General features: G+C 37.4%; 1 protein-coding gene across 2 annotated transcripts in view; it reads left to right on the top strand.

Moving 5' to 3' along the window:
- Nucleotides 1-17,890, top strand: part of BRD7 (bromodomain containing 7) — a 39,925-nt gene that overhangs the window by 4,607 nt on the left and 17,428 nt on the right. For both annotated transcript variants that reach the window (XM_079906799.1, XM_079906800.1), the window contains exons 3-6: nucleotides 9,160-9,289; nucleotides 9,639-9,696; nucleotides 12,362-12,506; nucleotides 16,284-16,394. In XM_079906799.1, the coding sequence (XP_079762925.1) occupies nucleotides 9,160-9,289; nucleotides 9,639-9,696; nucleotides 12,362-12,506; nucleotides 16,284-16,394 (444 nt within the window). The remainder of the gene's footprint in view (nucleotides 1-9,159; nucleotides 9,290-9,638; nucleotides 9,697-12,361; nucleotides 12,507-16,283; nucleotides 16,395-17,890) is intronic.

The following is a 17,890-nucleotide window of genomic DNA, read 5'->3' on the forward strand; positions in this document are numbered from 1 at the left end:
ACTTCCCCAGGACTCAGGGCTAGGGACTGTGGGATACTTCTGGGGTGTCACTGGTTCTGTAGAGCCTGTTTGGGTTATCCCTTTTCTCCAGGCTGGACTGGGGAGGGGGAAGAGGGGTTCCTTTGCTAGGGAGACTTCAGAAGGACACCTTTCTCTGAGCTGTACTCTGGATCTCCAGAGAGTTTTAGGAACAGCAGTTGCTTCTGGTCTTTTCTTGGGGAAAGTCAGCCATGTGACACCTGTGGGCCTGAAAGAGGCTAGAGTATGTGTGGTTCTGAGGGACTGGTGACTCTTCTGTTAGTTCATGTAGCAGGAAGGGGGAAGGGCACAAGAAAAAGATAAAACATGCCCTTTCCCTTTTAAAGTGTTTTTCTAAAAGGCATTCATAACTTCTGCTTATATTTCATTAGCGAGAACTTAATCACTTAGCCACCCTTGCTGCTAGGGAGGCTGGGAAATGTCTTTTAGTTTAGGGAAAGGGTTGGGGGCATTAAATCCTAATAAAAATCAGGAATCTTTTACTTAGGAAAATAAGGAGAAGATAAAGTTTTAGGAAAGCACAGATGTTTACAACACAAAACCCTGTAATTTCTCAAAGATGTCATATAAAGTTAAGTAATATTCTTCTTTTGAGTAGGAAGGCTCTGATTATACTAGTTTAAAATGCCCCAACAGATAGTATCAGTATTGTTTCTCCCTGTAGAGCAGTGGTATTTAATACCAACCATAGCATTAAAAGCACACCATGCTTTAGTTTTTTGTTTTTTTTGGGGGGGGGGGGGGTTGTTTTTTGTTTTTTTAAGATTTTTTTGATGTGGACCATTTTTTAACGTCTTTATTGAATTTTTTACAATATTGCTTCTGTTTTATGTTTTGTTTTTTTGGCCACGAGGCATGTGGGATCTTAGCTCCCTAACCAGGGATCGAACCCGTACGCCCTGCATTGGAAGGTGATGTCTTAACCACTGGACTGCCAGGGAAGTCCCCATGCTTTAGTTTTAATCAGACCATAATCTGCACAACACCGAAGTGTGTTGGCTTTTTTTCTTTTAAACATTTGAATGCCAAGCAGTTGGCAAAGAATTTGCCTGCTGGCATAACTCTAGTCTTTAGAAATCAGGGTACAGTGATGTTAACACTACAGTCAACATGGGGTCAACTATGTATTCTGAGCTATTACTGTAGTATAGTAGAAATATTCTTTTCATATCATACTATTAAACATAAAGGATCATATGTATAAAGCCATGAGTATTATACTTTATGGGCTACTTCAGATATTTTCAGAGGTAACCTGACAACCCACTTTTCATTTATATGCTGACTTGAGAAGCTGATACCTGAACAGAATGGTACATTACTGCAGAAGTAAGGAAGCTTGCACACCATGTGGAGAACTAAGAACAATAGCATAAAAGTGGGTAGATCTGAGGGTGTGTACAAGGGACATAAAGTAGTTCTGTTTTTGAAGCACAGAATACGTGAAGAGGAGTATGGGATAAGATCTGAGAGGCAGTTGAGATGGCACAGTAGGGAGTTTGAACTTGAATGTATAAGCAGTAGAGAGTCAAAAACTTTCTGAGTGGAAGAATGATAAAATGTTGAGCCTTAGTAACGGTAATCTGTTAACAGTATCTAGCAGATGAAGAGAGTAGAGACTGGGTGTAAGGAGACCTACTTAGAAGGCTTTTTATTGAAGTAGTTCAGATGAGAGGTCTAAATTCTTTCATTGAAACTCAGACTTGTTCTTCAGAAAAGCATAATCCTAACCCGAATTCTGTCTTAACAGCTTTGCGAGTCAGCCTCAGGTTTAGATGCTCAAAGAAGTTAGGCTAGTCCCGTTGCTAGGGATGTTATCAGAATAAAATGACAGGTGTTTTTCTTTAAATTTTTTAAAATCATGAGCATTAAATATATAGGATATTATTCACAATGCTAGAGTTAAGTAAAATTTTGTTTTAATTTATTTTTTATTGATGTAACATTAGTTTATAACATTATATCAGTTTCACGTGAACAGCATTATATTTCTACTTTTGTATACAGTACAACATGCCCACCACCAAAAATTTAGTTTCCATCCATCACCATACAGTTGATTCTTTTTACCCATTTCACCCTCCTCCCGTTCCCCTCTGGTAACCACTACTCTGTGCTTTGTATCTATGTGTTCAGGGTTTTTTTGTTTGATTTGTTCATTTATTTTGTTTTCTTGTTTGTTTTTTATATTCCACATATGGGTGGAATCATAACAATATTTGTCTTTCTCCGTCTGACTTGTTCACTTAGCATAATATCCTCAAGGTCCGTCCATGTTGTTGCAAATGGCAAAATTTCGTCTTTTTTTATGGCTGGGTAATATTTCATCATGTATGTATACATATGTATATATACACACACGTGTGTGTGTATATATGCATCCTTTTTTCCATTCGTCCATTGATAGGCACTCAGATTGTTTCCATATCCTGACTATTATAAATAATGCTGCACTGAACATAGGAGTGCATATATCTTTTCAAATTAAGTAAAACTTTAAAATTTTTTATTTATTTACTTTTTTCGGCCGCGCCAGGCGGCATGTGGAATGTGGGATCTTAGTTCCCCGACCAGGGATCGAACCCACGTCCCCTACAGTGGAAGCGTGGTGTCTTAACCACTGGACACCAGGGAAGTCCCAATATAAGTAAGACTTCTAATGAAAATTTAAAACTTATTCATATACAATAAATTCCCATTTTTATTAAACACTACACTAGGTCCCAAGGGGCATACATACTCATAAAAACTAACATTTGAGTGTTTACTATATGCTAGGCATTGTTCTGGCTTCTTTATATTTACTATTTTAATAATAGCTTTATGGGGTAGGTACTATTAGTATCTCATTTTGTTGCTGAGTTAACTGTAAAGTAGCTTACAACTAGAGAGGAGAAATGAATGACTGTAATTGTTGAGCAAAGTGGGAATTCTCTCAAAACACAATTCATTGACTTCTTTTGTATGAATCTGCCATACCCAAGGTCTCAGGGCTGCTATGGCTTATTTGGGCTGGCAGAAAATCCTCTCTGCTTTTTCCCATTTTGCTGTTCCCTCCTGAGGTGGTCCTCTTTCTTTTTTTTTTTTTAATAAATTTATTTATTTATTTATTTGGCTGCATTGCGTCTTCATTGCTGCGCGCGGACTTTCTCTAGTTGCAGCAAGCAAGGGCTACTCTTCATTGTGGTGTGCAGGCTTCTCACTGCGGTGGCTTCTCTTGTTGCTGGCACAGCTCTAGGCTCACGGGCTTCAGTAGTTGTGGCTTGCGGGCTCTAGAGCGCAGGCTCAGTAGCTGTGGCGCACAGGCTTAGTTGCTCCACGGCATGTGGGATCTTCGCGGACCAGGGCTCGAACCCGTGTCCTCTGCCTTGACAGGCGGATTCTCAACCACTGTGCTACCAGGGAAGCCCTCTGAGGTGGTCCTCTTAATCACAGAAGATCTTCCCAGAGAAGAAAGGACTCTGACTAAGGGCATAAGAGTAGTGTTGGTCCTCTGATAGAAGGATTATTTATTGGTTTGTTTATTCAGCAAATATCTACCAGAAACCTATGATGCACTGGACTCAAATGATAAATAAAATATAGTTCCTACTCTGCAGGAGCTCAAAGTTGGGCTGGGAAATCAGACACAAAAGGATAAATAAACTTCATGGCCTGGCAAGTTCTAATAGAGGTATGAATAAAGTGTTCTGGGAGTCCAGAGGAAAGTGTTTCTCATTATGCCTTGGGGAAGTAGGGGAAAGCATCATAGAGGTAAGAGCTAAATTATGTGGCAGATGCAACGGAGGGCCAAAGATGAGGTGTAGCTTCAAAGTAATAAAACTGATATTTTCATTTGAATTCTAAAATCAGCTGTTAAAACAAAGCAAAGTTCTGAAATTGTTTTGTACACTGGAAGCATTATTTGAATATAGACATAGATACCTATGTATATATATCTCTCCTACAAAAGTGACCAATGTGAAGGATAGTACCTAGAACTTCAGCTGTTACTTCTCATGCTTTCACGTTACCGTTTCACGCTGTCTCTTGTGATTAATTAATTCTACAAATATTATGTATTAGGTATTATTGAGCTTGGGGGTACAGAGCTGAATAAGACTTGGGCCTCTGCCCACCAGGAACTCCAGAAAGAGGCAAATGTGTCTATGACATGCAATGAGTGTTATAATATTAATAATATGAGCAAAGATTTACTTCAGAGGTGTTATGAATTAATAAAATAACTTGCCGTTGAGTCATGGATAAATTAGAATCTAGTCTGACATAAATGCAATGTGTTTGTAGTTATGGAAATAGCCACTGTTTTTCTCTCCTGCCTCAGACCTTCATACACACAGGATATTTACTCTCCCTAGAATTCTGTTCCCACCCTCAACCTGGCTAAATTTTCTCTCCTTCAGATCTCAACTCAGATGTTACTTCTTCATAGAAGCCTTCCCTTACTTCTCCAGTCTAAATTAGATTCACCCAACAGTTATCCTCTCCTTGAAATCTGTTTGGGTTTCTTTTACTAAGTTGTTTGATGTCTGTGGCTTTTTACACTGTTGGCTTCCTAAGGGCAGGACTGTGTTTGTTTATCCACCAGTAAATATCCACACAGTAGAACCTCATTTATTTATTGAATGCATGAATGAATGAGTATTCACCATGTGCTAGGTAGGCACTGTGCTAAACATTCAGATACACTATCTTCTTTAATCCTCAAAACACTCTTCTGAGGTAGGTATTGTTGTGTCTATTTTAGGGATGAGGAAATTAGTCCCCCCACAAAAATTATGCACTTGATCCATGATCTCATAGCTAATAAGTGGCAAAGCCAGAATTTGAACCCATTTTATAAACTGAAATTATAAACCCTCCTACCTGAAGTTAAATGGCTTTAGTATTTTTGTTCAGTTTTCTCTATGTAATTAGAAAAATAAACCGCTCTTAACCAGAACTGTGTTAACTTCCGGTTTTACGTATCTATTACAAGTGGCGTTAACAGTAGGGTTCTATAGTATTTTGAAATCATAAAAAAAAAATTGGAAGGTAGGAATCAGAATGTTAGGTGGAGAGAGAACTGTAGAGATCAGAGCCTCTTGTTTTACAGGTGAAACAGACTAAAACAGTGGAATAACTTGTTCAGGTTTACATTCTGGTAAATTAGAAGCTAGATCTCCTAATATCTAGTCTGGCAATAACATGTTACAATATCTCCTTTCACTTTAGGGTAGTTTCCAAGTATATGTTTTTTATATTCTTTTTTTCTTTTGGACTCTGGCCCAGAAGGCAGTATTCTCTTGCCGTACCAAATAGTAAAGTGGTCACTGTAGACCAGTCTAACTAGATAAAGTTACCAGATAGGGGTAGTACAGAGACACATTATACCTTCCCTTGGTACTTTTTCAGCTTTTCTGTTTCATGGACATTTCACCATCTCATAAACTCTAAAATAAGAATCAACAGTTGAATCTGTATCTTGCAGGTGATAAAGAGGCCTAGTGAGAGTAAATGAGTGCCTGAGAAGGTCAGAGTGTGTTAAGGATGAAGCTAGAGCAAGAACTTGAGCCTCTAGACCATGTGTCAGCAAACTAGAGCAAGCACCACCTGATTGTGTAAATAAAGTTTTATTAGAACATAGCCACACCCATTCATTTACATATTGTCTGTGGCTGCTTTCTTGCTATACCAGCAAAGGTTAGTAGTTGCGACAGACATTATGGACCACAAAGCATAAATTATGCTACCTGGCTGTTCACCAAAAAAAAAAAAAGTTTGCCAGCCCCTACTCCAGACTTCTTGTACTATGGCCTTAGTTCTTTCCACCTAGGAGAGTGCTTACTGCCTTTTCAGGCTGTCCTCTATCCACAATTTATGTTTAATAGGAAGAGATCTTGTCTCTGAGGGTCTTTTTTCCATTGAACAGTTGTTCTAAACCTGCCAACCTATAAAAGATTCATACTAGTTTTTCTGGGGAAAAGATACAAAACTTTCCTGAGTCAAAAATTTGCTGCTCAGGGCTTCCCTGGTGGCGCAGTGGTTGAGAGTCCGCCTGCCGATGCAGGGGACATGGGTTCATGCCCCGGTCCGGGAAGACCCCACATGCCGCGGAGCGGCTGGGCCCATGAGCCATGGCCGCTGAGCCTGCGCGTCCGGAGCCTGTGCTCCGCAATGGGAGAGGCCACAACAGTGAGAGGCCCGCGTACTGCAAAAAAAAAAAAAAAAAAAAAAAAAAATTGCTGCTCCAAAATATGAGGCCATAAAAAAGATAGCAGTCAACTTAATGGAAACTGACATCAAGTGCACAATGAGTACAGTTTATAACATTGTTCTCTGGAGCTTCAGTCAGTCATATATTCTGTATTAGATGCTTTGGGCTCTGAGAATCGAATGTGAAGTTCTGTATCAGTGATACTCAAAGTGTGATCACTGCATCGCCAGCACCCACATAGCCTAGAAACTTGTTAGTAATGCAGATTCAGAGGCTCTACTTTAGACCTACTGGATCGGTAATTCTGGGGACAGGGCCTAGTCATTGGTGTTTTGTTTGTTTGTTTTTTGGTGGTACAAGGACCTCTCACTGTTGTGGCCTCTCCCGTTGCGGAGCACAGGCTCCAGACGCGCAGGCTCAGTGGCCATGGCTCACGGGCCCAGCCGCTCCACGGCATGTGGGATCTTCCCGGACCCGGGCATGAACCCGTGTCCCCTGCATCGGCAGGTGGACTCTCAACCACTGCGCCACCAGGGATGCCCGTCATTGGTGTTTTAACAAGACCTTCAGGTGATTCTGATGCACACTGAAGCTTGAGAACCATAATGAGACCTCAGAGTTTGCATTTCTAGCAATTCCCCAGATGATGCTGATGTTGCTGGTCTGGGAACCACACTTTGAGAACCACTGCTCTAGATACTAGAACAAGAAATTTGGACATGGGCCAAGAAAATTAAGATCCTATTGAGAATCTTGAGCATAAAATAGACATTTTGGGACAATTTTACTATAAAATTTAATTTTTAAAATTCAAAGAACAGAGAATTAAAAAAACAAAAACTACCACCTGGATACCAACCATTCAGCTTTAACAAATCGTAACATTTTGCCTTTTGCTCGTATTTTTGGGTTTTGTTTTTTTTAAGAAATTAGAGTACAGACACAGATGAAACTTTCTGTGTACCCTGCCAGAATCCATTCCTCTTCCTCATTCCCTACAGAGGACCATGAATTTGGTGTGCATCACATGAAAACTTGTTCTTAGAATTTTACTCCTTCTGCATACATTTGTAAAATACACTAATATATTTTCAAAACTTGCATAACTAATCTTGTAATAATTCTCAACTTTTTCCTCCAGAAATTGTTTCTGAATATAATACATGCTGATACAGTGTAACTTTAGACTATTAATTTTACTTGCTATGTAAATATGCCATAATTTATTAATCCATATTCCTTTTAGTAGGTTGTTCCCAATTTTTTACTATTTCACAGAGTCCTGTAATAAACTTGCACATGTCTACATGTACACTTGTGAAAGGAAGTTTCTCTAGGGTATATGCCCAGGAGTAGAATAGCTGAGAAGTAGGATAAAGGTAGCTTCAGCTTCATTAGATATTGTTTATTGTTCTCCTAATGGTTGTACCTATTTACTCACCCATCTGCAAGGTATGAGAGCCCCATTTCTCCACATTTTCATCAAAACTTGACATTTTTAGACATTTTAATTTTTACCAATCATAGAGATGTGAAATGCCTTCCAGTTTTTAAATTCATAATTCCCAGAGTTCCAGGAAGCCTGAAGCTAGTTTTCATGTTTCTTAACATTTCCAGTTTTTTTTCTGGGAATTACTTATGATACCCGTTACCCATTTTCTATTGGGTTATTTACCTTTTTACATGAATCTGTAGGTGCTCTTTATGTAATCTTTGCTAATACTTTGAGTTATTTGTGTTTCTCAGTCAATAGGCTAGTCTTTTAGCTTTATAGATAAGAAAATCCCTCCTCTTGAGTCATAAAGATTCTTTTACTTTATCTCAAGTTTTAAAATTAAGTCTTTAATTTATCTGAAATTTACTTTTACACGTGGTATGAGGTGGAGATCTAATTTCATATTCTTTTTAAATGTAGATAACCAGTTGTCCCAGCACTACCCTTTTGTCATTGATTTATAATGCCAATCTGTGATACATCAAAGACTTTTCTATGTGCATGGGTCTGTTTCTGGGCTCTATGATACGTTCTATAGGTCCGTTTGTCCCTGTGTCAGACCCACGTTGTCTTAATTATCATTTTATACAAATACTTAATATCTGATAAGACATTTTATTGTGACCTTTTTCAAAACTGTTCTATTCTTGATGACTCACTCTTCAAGATAGATTATACAATTGGCTTATCAAATTTCATGAAAAATCCTGTCTTACAATTTTGATAGGCATTACATTTTTTTTTTAATTTTATTTATTTATTTATTTATTTGTTGGGTCTTTCTCTAGTTGCGGTGAGCGGGGGTCACTCTTCATCGTGGTGCACAGGCCTCTTACTGTCGTGGCCTCTCTTGTTGTGCAGCACAAGCTCCAGACGCACAGACTCAGTAGTTGTGGCTCATGGGCCTAGCCGCTCCGCGGCATGTGGGATCTTCCCATACCAGGGCTCGAACCCGTGTCCCCTGCATTGGCAGGCAGATTCTCAACCACTGCACCACCAGGGAAGCCCCAGGCATTACATTTTATTTATAGATTACTTTGGAGCAAATTGACTATCTTTCAGTTCATGAACATGGTATATCTCCTTTATTCAGCTCTTCCACAGTGGCCTTTCAGTAATGTTTCATGATTTTTCCTAAAAGGTATTGCTCATCTTTTATTAGATTTACTCCTGGGTATATTATCTTGCTTTTGTGAATAGTATTATTTTTCTAATTGGTTGTTTCTACCATATAGAAGCACTTTTTTTCCCCCCTTTATGAACATATTATTCTCTCATTTTCCAGCAGATGGCAGTAAAATACATTAAGATTTCATTATTAATAATCTTTTCAGTGGTGTCTTCTTTTTTTCCACTGAAATTAAAATGATTTGTTTTAGAGGTATTGATTCTGGAGTATTTCTAAATTATCTCCCTTTGTTCCATTTAGGAAGATAAAAAGAAGCGAGATCGGGACCGCGTGGACAATGAGGCAGAAAAAGACCTCCAGTGTCAGGCCCCTGTAGGATTAGACTTGCCTCCTGAGAAGCCTCTTGCAAGCTCTTTAGCCAAACAAGAAGGTTGGAATAACTCTGAATTAACTGTTCTGAATGAGGAGGCTGAAATTATTTTAAAGATGGTAGCCAGGGAAAGTGACTGGGTTTTTAGCTTTTAAGTTAAAGTTTAAAAGCTGTTAAATTAAATTTTCTTTTAAGTTTTCTTATTTATATCACTGCTTAAGAGCTTTAAATTAGCTTCAGTTTTAAACTTGATATTCTCATACTTTACCATATTTGAAAGATAAATGGAATTTCTCTGAGATGTTTAATGATGGGTATGAGATAAGTCATATATAGAAAGAAAATAAGCTAAACAATACTCTCTAGAATCTTCCTTTTTAAAACACTGTTCCTTTCTTCTTTACTTTAGAAGTAGAACAGACACCCCTTCAAGAAGCTTTGAATCAACTGATGAGACAACTGCAGAGGTGAATGTTTTTTCCAACATTTTTATAACATGGAAATTGAAATGGGAAATACAGGATCCAAACCACGTCTTTTTATTATTATTATTTGTTAAAGCCATATTTTATGGCCTGTATCCAAATGTACTTGATTTTAAAGTGGATGATAAATATTTTGCCTGGCAATAGAAGTACTCCAAGAGGCTGACTTCTAGATGTTCTCATTTGGTTTGTTTTAAATGGCAGCTTGAAGAGTGTTACTTAATACTCTTAATGGAAAATTTCTCCTTAATCTAAAGTAACTTCTGATGTTAAAGCTTTAAACCAGGATTAAACAATATAGATATTTCCATGTGCTGGTGCATAACCACACCTTCTGTATGTTTGTGCAGTGCTTATCACTGCTGTCAATATTCAGCAATTCCCAAGTCTGGGAGAAGAGACAAAATGCCATAAATAAGATTTGTGACCCTCTCTTAAATGCAGAAATTTGTTCTAAAAATTACAGTATCTTGATAACACTAATGATAAGTTCTTAGAAAAGAATAACATGATCTTCATTAAAATATTTGTTTTGATACCTCTCTTTACTCAGAATTTGAATTCTCAGCTCAAAGACATTTACATTATTGGCAGAGGATTCATGGGTATAGGGCATGCATTCTCACAGTGAGTTTTCTTCTTACCATGTTGGCCTTGTATGTCAACCCCAGAACATATCATAAATAATTTTTTAAGGTAAAGCCTCTACTGCTATCTGTATTCAACACCAATTCAGCTTTGCAGTGAAAATCAGAAATTAGTGGTCTCTCTTCCTCTTTGGTGTTACAGAACAATTGAGATACTTACATCTCAAGTCTTTACACTTGAGTAAATCATTCATTACTTGTCCCAAAGGAGTGAACAGGTAAGTATTAAGCATTCCAACTCAATTAGAATGTATGACTATAAAGCATTTTGGCTACCTTTTAATTTTGTTTCTTACAACGTAAGACCGGAATGTAGGGTAATGACGTCTCCTTAAAAGAAATCTACTTATCAGGGTCTCTCTTAGTCTAAGGATGTTCACATTGCTCAGGACATTTTGGGAATTAGAATCCAGAGCCACATTTTTTTGGAATAGCCTCAGTGATTCTTCATCCTTGAGGCTCAAATGCTGGTAAAGAATATAGTTGACCAAGTTTAATAATAGCATTTTTGGTCAAACCAAGTGGGACTCTGTATTAAAGTGACTGATTTTAGGAGGTATAGATAATTTGCTCTGAAGAGGCCCTCCAGAGATGCTTCATGGTGTTATTCACAGTAGCTTTCATGGATAATATGCATTTGGATGTATAAGTTCCAGACTGGACTTTTTTGCTTATTCTCGGTACTTTTTAATCTCACTGCTTAGGCGTCCTGCTGGGAAGAACAAAGGCAGATTCACACACACCTAAATTCAGATTCCATCTCTGTATTTTATCAGATTTATGACCTAGAACAAATCATTTGACCTCTGAGCCTCAGTATTCTCATCTCTAAGTGAGGATACCACCTCCTTGATGGCTTTTGTGAGGATTAGATATAAAATACTTCAATTCCCTACCACTGGCCCTGGCATGTGGTAAATACATCTTTTAAATTGTTGCTATTCTTATTTTTAAATAATAATAAATATATTTATTTAATAATAACCATTTTTATTGATGTGATTATTTGGAGTAAGAAAGCTTTGATATGCCAGAGTTCCAGAGGAAAATAACAGTCTAATGAACTAATCTTATAGAGCAGTGGTTCTCAACCCTGTCTGTCCTGGAAATATCAAAATTCAACCCTAGAAAAACCATTGCCTGGACCACCCTCCTATAAGAGATTCTCATATAGTGGGTCTAGGGTAAGCCTCCCACCCCACTGGAATTTTTTTAAAGCTCCTCTAATGATTCTCATGCACAGCCAGAGTTAAGAACCTATGATGGAAAGCACTGGGTCTCAAGTATGGGGGTATTATGAGGACCTTTTTAATGTCAGTTTTTTGAGACCCCCCCCCCAGCTACACACACAATAGAAGTTGTATCCATTGATTAAGAAAATATATAGTCATCCCTTGGTATCCACAGGGGATTGATTCCAGGAGCCCCCGTAGATACCAGAATCCAAGGATGCTCAGGTCCCTTATATAAAATGACAGCAGTCCAGTGAATACAGTCAGCCCTCCATATCCACATTGAGAAACCCACGGATACAGAGGGCCAGCTGTACTCGTGAGGAGGCAACAGCTCTGTGGCCCAAGAGTCCAAGCCTAATTAGAAACCAACATGGAAGATTGCAGGTGTGCCTTCATTGTTATTGTTTCTGCTTTTTCCTCTATGATTGATAAAAATACATAGTACTAATCTTCCAGAGTACAAGATATTGGTTAGTTAATCTAGATTTCTTATTTTGTTTCATCTTTCCCTGTGTTGGAGATGCTGTGAATTAATTAAGCTGCATATTTTAAAAGATTCTCTGTCTTAAGGGTACAATTTATATGTAAAGCATCTTAACCTTATTAAATAGTTAGTAGTCTTTAAAATTGTTACTTCGGTTTTCAGTGAAAAACGCATTAGCCTACTACAAATTCTACATCTGAAGGGTTTCCTCTGACTCATGCTCCTTGACCAGTAGATTTGTTTGTGGTAGAAATAAAATTGCCTTTTTCCTGTCTTCACAGGAAAGACCCAAGTGCTTTCTTTTCATTTCCTGTGACTGATTTTATTGCTCCCGGCTACTCCATGATCATTAAACACCCAATGGATTTTAGTACCATGAAAGAAAAGATCAAGAACAATGATTACCAGTCCATAGAAGAACTAAAGGTAACTCTAGCTACTTACCTCGTGTTGGAGAAATAGACTGAGCTGTGCTACAAAGTAACATACCTATTCAATTGAGAGTCAAACTTTTGGATCCTGTATGTACAAAAATCCTGGCAGAAATCTGCACGTCTGGTATTCAGAATCTTTCTCAAGTTTATTTTAATACCTAAAATCTGTATTTTTTTGTCTTAGAAAACATCTTTGAGCTTGGTGATTAAAAAACCAGACAAAATAAGCCATCTGCTGTCTTTTATTATTTTGTGGGTTTTGGTAAAATTTTTAATTTCATGCATTCTATAAAATATTTTCTCAACCTTTGAAATGAAAAGATGTTTGATTTTTAATTTCAGATCAATGCAGGTAAAATGGATTTTTTTAAATTAAAGTATAATTAACAATATTGTATTAGTTTCAGGTGTACAGCAAAGTGCTTCAGTTATATATTTTTTCAGATTATTTTCCATTATAGGTTATTAACAAGATATTGAATAGTCAGTATTTTAATGGAAGTTGATTTAGAGTAGTTTCTTTTTCTATTTCTAGACATCTTCCTAATACAGAATAAATTGGCTTGTCTAGAAATACTAAACAGAAGTTTAATTACATTTTCTTGGGGCTTCCCTGGTGGCGCAGTGGTTAAGAATCTGCCTGCCAGTTCAGAAGACACGGGTTCAAGCCCTGGTCTGGGAAGATCCCACGTGCCGCAGAGCAGCTAAGCCCGTGAGCCACAACTACTGAGCCTGTGCTCTAGACCCCACGAGCCACGACTACTGAACCCACGTGCCACAACTACTGAAACCTACACGCCTAGAGCCTGTGCTCCGCAACAAGCCACCGCAACGAAGAGTAGCCCCTGCTCGCCACAACTAGAGGGAGCCTGCGTGCAGCAATGAAGACCCATCGCAGCCAAAAATAAAAATAAAAAATAAATAAGTTTAATTACATTCTCTAGTTTGATGAAAGTCAGTTGCTCCCTGTGTTCACTTCGGCTATACTTGTTTAGCATATTTTCTTCAACTTTAAGAAGAGAGAAATTTATAAATTACAAGTAAAGAACCTACAAGCTACCAAGATGATACATATGCCTAATGTTATAGTTGAAGTTTTTTCCATCTTTAAATAGCCTTGGTATATATGTTGGTTTCAGAGTTATACTTTACATTTTAGTCATCCGAAGAAAAGGAACCATGTGTTTTCTTTTTTAATTTGCTCTGCACCAAACCATTACAAACTTAACTGGTTTAGATAATATCTATTCTATCTTTGTTTTTTCTGGTTGAACATTGTAGCGTTCACCTGACCTAAGGGCTAGACCCTAATCAGTTACAGAAGGAAAATAAGACAGTAAACGTTTACTTGGTCTCTTTTTTTTTTCATCCACGTTGATCGGTTGAAATTTATAACACTACCATTTAGTTCTGTCTTTACTATCAACTTGAATGTATAGATAATATTTCACTCTGAAAAACCTGAATTGTATTCTCTTGTATTCAAAGAAATGGAAACTTTTCTCAACTTTTCATCTGGTGAAAATTAGGCTAGAACTGTTTATTTCAGCATATTTCGGACCTTATATATTGCTTAATGGAAATTTTTTCACAGTTTTTTTTCCTTTTTGTGAATAGTTTTCCTTGGATCTTTTCCTTATGATGACATGAGGGACTAGAAGTATGCCCCCTAAGTGTTTTTGAGCTATGGTCAAGATTTATCATAATTGAAGTGAACAAGTATTTTTAACTTTTTGGAGTTTTCTACATTACTACACTTTTTTCTCAGGAAAATTCAGTAGCCCAATGTAGTATTTATTAGCTTATCCAGTTCATTAGGCTGTTCAAGGTTTTTTTTTTATTATTACATGAAAAGTATGCAGAAAGGTCATTCAGCTTTATGAATGATGAAGTGCCATTACACAAAAGTCCAGTAAAGCCTAGCACGTGGCAGTTAAGATTCATGGAATCTACAAATTGCCTTAACAGATCAGACCTGCAATCAGAATAGTCCAGTACTCTCTTGTCAGTTAGAGACCAATGGTCATTTAGTGTAATAGTCATCTAGTGTCTCCCCTCATTTGCTTCTCCTACCCCCAAATATATGTTTAATAATTCTTAATGGAATGGAAGCTTTTCAGAATATCTGTAAAAGGGTTCTTAACCTGGGGTCCTTTGGGTAGCCATGGATGAGCCTCTGGGGGGACCAGGAACCTTATAAAATGACATGAAAATTTTGTGTTCACCTTTGTATTACTTGTATGTGCTTGAGGAGTGGATCCATAGCTTTCATCAGATTCTTAGGGATCCAGGACCGAGCAAAATCCTAACTGATTAGAGACTTGGCCAAGAACTGAGGAGCCACATATACTTCGTTTCATCTCCTTTAAATTTAATATCAAATTTATTGTGACCCTTGAACAGTCTTCTCATATGCTTTTAAATAATATTCAGTCTACCTATCTTCATTACATTAAGTGTTCTAAGCTGTCATCACTAGTTATTAAATAATGGGGCTTGAATGTTTCGTTTTAAATTCAGAGGAGGAGTTTGGGGCTCAGATTATTTTTTGTTGGGTTTTTATCATTTTAACTTAGCAAGGCCTTGGCATAATCGCCCTCACGTTTATACAATGTAAAAATTACTTAACCATGAAAATATGCAGTGGGATTGAGTTCCCCAGCACATGTGCATACTTTGAAATTTAAACCAAAAGTACAGTTTTGATAATTTGCCTACTGCAGTTACATGTTGTAACTCTTTGAGGTTGTATGGTTTATTTCAGGTTGGCATGATTTTGCAACATTCTGCAAATTATGTTTAGCTTATAACAGTATCCAAACACTTAAAAGAAAATTAGTGTAAATGTTTTGCCATTTTTGCTCAGTTAATTTGAATCTGGTAGGAAATATTGTGATAATTTAATATTGTCCCAGTTTTCAGTCAGGATCTGAAGTAAAACATTTAACTCATAACTGGAGAATTAAGATGTTTGTTTTAAAACTAAGAATATTTTTTAATTAAATGAAGTACACAGTTAAAATTATTAAATATAAGATAGAAGTATTTTCTTCTAATTCTTTTTTTGTGCAATAAGATTGTACTGAAGAAACCGATTTTAAAATTTTATCTCGGGATCTAAAATTTATATAGTTACTATAGAATGTTTAAGAATTTGGAAAGGAATGTAGTAGGATATTTAATTTAGCAGTATTCGTTTTGTTAGTGCGTTTTATTTTTTTAATTTTTTTTTAAGTTTAAGTTTTTTCTTTCTTTTTTTTTTTTTTTTTTGGCTGCGTTGGGTCTTTGTTGCGTGTGGGCTTTCTCTAGTTGTGGCGAGCAGGGGCTACTCTTCGTTGCCGTGTGCGGGCTTCTCATTGTGGTGGCTTCTCTTGTTGAACAGCATGGGCTCTAGGTGTGTGGGCTTCAGTAGTTGTGGCTCGCAGGCTCAGTAGTTGTGGCGCATGGGCTTAGTTGCTCCACGGCATGTGGGATCTTCCCGTACCAGGGCTCGAACCCATGTCCCCTGCATTAGCAGGCAGATTCTTAACCACTGTGCCACCAGGGAAGCCCTGTTAGTGAATTTTAAAACTTAATAAATTGCTGTTAACATTGCTTAGTAAACAGTAAAAGGATGGGAGCGGGTTTTGTTGGTTTGTTTTTGTTTTGGGGGGGTTTTTTTGGTGGTGGTGGTTGTTTTTAATTTCTTGAAGACCTGCATGATTTCAAACAGGACAGGAGGGTACTTTGTTTCATTTTAATGTATTTCTTCCTAATATTTTCTCTGCAGGATAACTTCAAACTAATGTGTACTAATGCTATGATTTACAACAAACCAGAGACCATTTATTATAAAGCTGCAAAGAAGCTATTGCACTCAGGGATGAAAATTCTTAGCCAGGTAAAGGAAATTCTTTGTCATAAATAATAATTGTTATAAAAATCTATATCCCTTTGTTTTTTGGTTATAGTGATACAGATCCAATACAGTACTGGTTTTATTTTATAGGCAGATGATATTAAAAGTAGGAAATATTAAATGAAAAAAAATTTTTAACATAGAAAAGAAAATTAAAGCAGGAAGATTCTCATTTGGAATTGATAGAAATAAATATTGGCAGTCACTTGTAATTATTTACTTAAGAGGCTCTTGAGTTGGTATTCACCAGATAGACTTACATTGGCTGTGAAACAAACATCAACATGAATTCCAGGACAGGATAGATTACATGAATTATGAGACCTTTTAGAAGGAAAGCTCTCTATTTCCCTTTGTAGGGATGGAATCTAATGTTCTGGTGAAGCACAGGAACTTCTTCGAGTAGAAAGAAACAAAATACACAAATGAACGATAATTTGGAATTGTCTCAAAGCCACCTCCCCACAGGAGCAGACTTTCCTTTGAAGGATAAGAACTGTTGCACATAGTAAGGCATTTGACATGGGAGAAACGTGTGCAGAGACGCAGACACATCATCATCATCAAGCTTCATGAGGGAGCTTAATCTGATAACTTATTCAAAACAGAGATACTGTAGATAGTGGCAGAAAGTGACGGGAGTCTCATCTCAGAGTGATGGCTGATGAATGACCTTGAAGGGCAAATTGAGGTGATCATGTGCATCTGCTGGGAGAAGAGGAGAGCTCACAAGATAAATCACGTCTTTCGAGGTTTTACTCACAACTCTGCATAGGATGGAAAATTAACTGAGACAAACCTGGCACCTTATCACAGCGGGAAGTCAGAAGACTGAGTTCTAGTTTTAGCTCTTTTCCTCTAACTTTTGAACCTTGGCCCACCCTGGGCCCATTAACCACCCTGGGCCTCAGTGTTCTTATCTGTAGAGAAGAAGGTTTAATCTGAGATCTCAGAGATAATTGCTAGCATTAATGTGCTGATTTTAGAAAGAGCTAGAGTAAGGAGGAGATCAAGAAGAACAAGATGTGAGGGGGATTTTGCAAAGAGAAATGAGTGGGTATGAGGAGAAAGAAATCAGAATCAAGGGCTCGGGTTCAAATTCAAGGGAATTAGAGAATAGTAGAAATGAGTCATGTGTAGATGCACATGGTTTTCCAATTTTTATATCAAATGTGATCGTTTGTATCACAGTTTTACATTTAAAGAATTGCCTTGGTGCGCAGATGTCTTAGTGTCTGTGTGCTTGGCTCTGAAAGATTCTTGTATCCACTTAACGGAGGAAAGAAAAACATTTGGACTGGTGTTCATTCTTGCACTCCTAATATTTAGACAACATCAATTCCAACCCTTTCCTAGAGACTTGGGAAACTGTAATGTAAGCCAGTTACCCATCTTTGGCAAAATATGCAGAGGAAAGGAGAATATAAAATGTTTATCCCATTCTTTGCAGAAAAACTCAGAATCCAGAACCAAGCCAT

The sequence above is a fragment of the Stenella coeruleoalba genome (assembly GCF_951394435.1).
Source record: "Stenella coeruleoalba genome assembly, chromosome: 20".
NCBI lineage: Eukaryota > Metazoa > Chordata > Mammalia > Artiodactyla > Delphinidae > Stenella > Stenella coeruleoalba.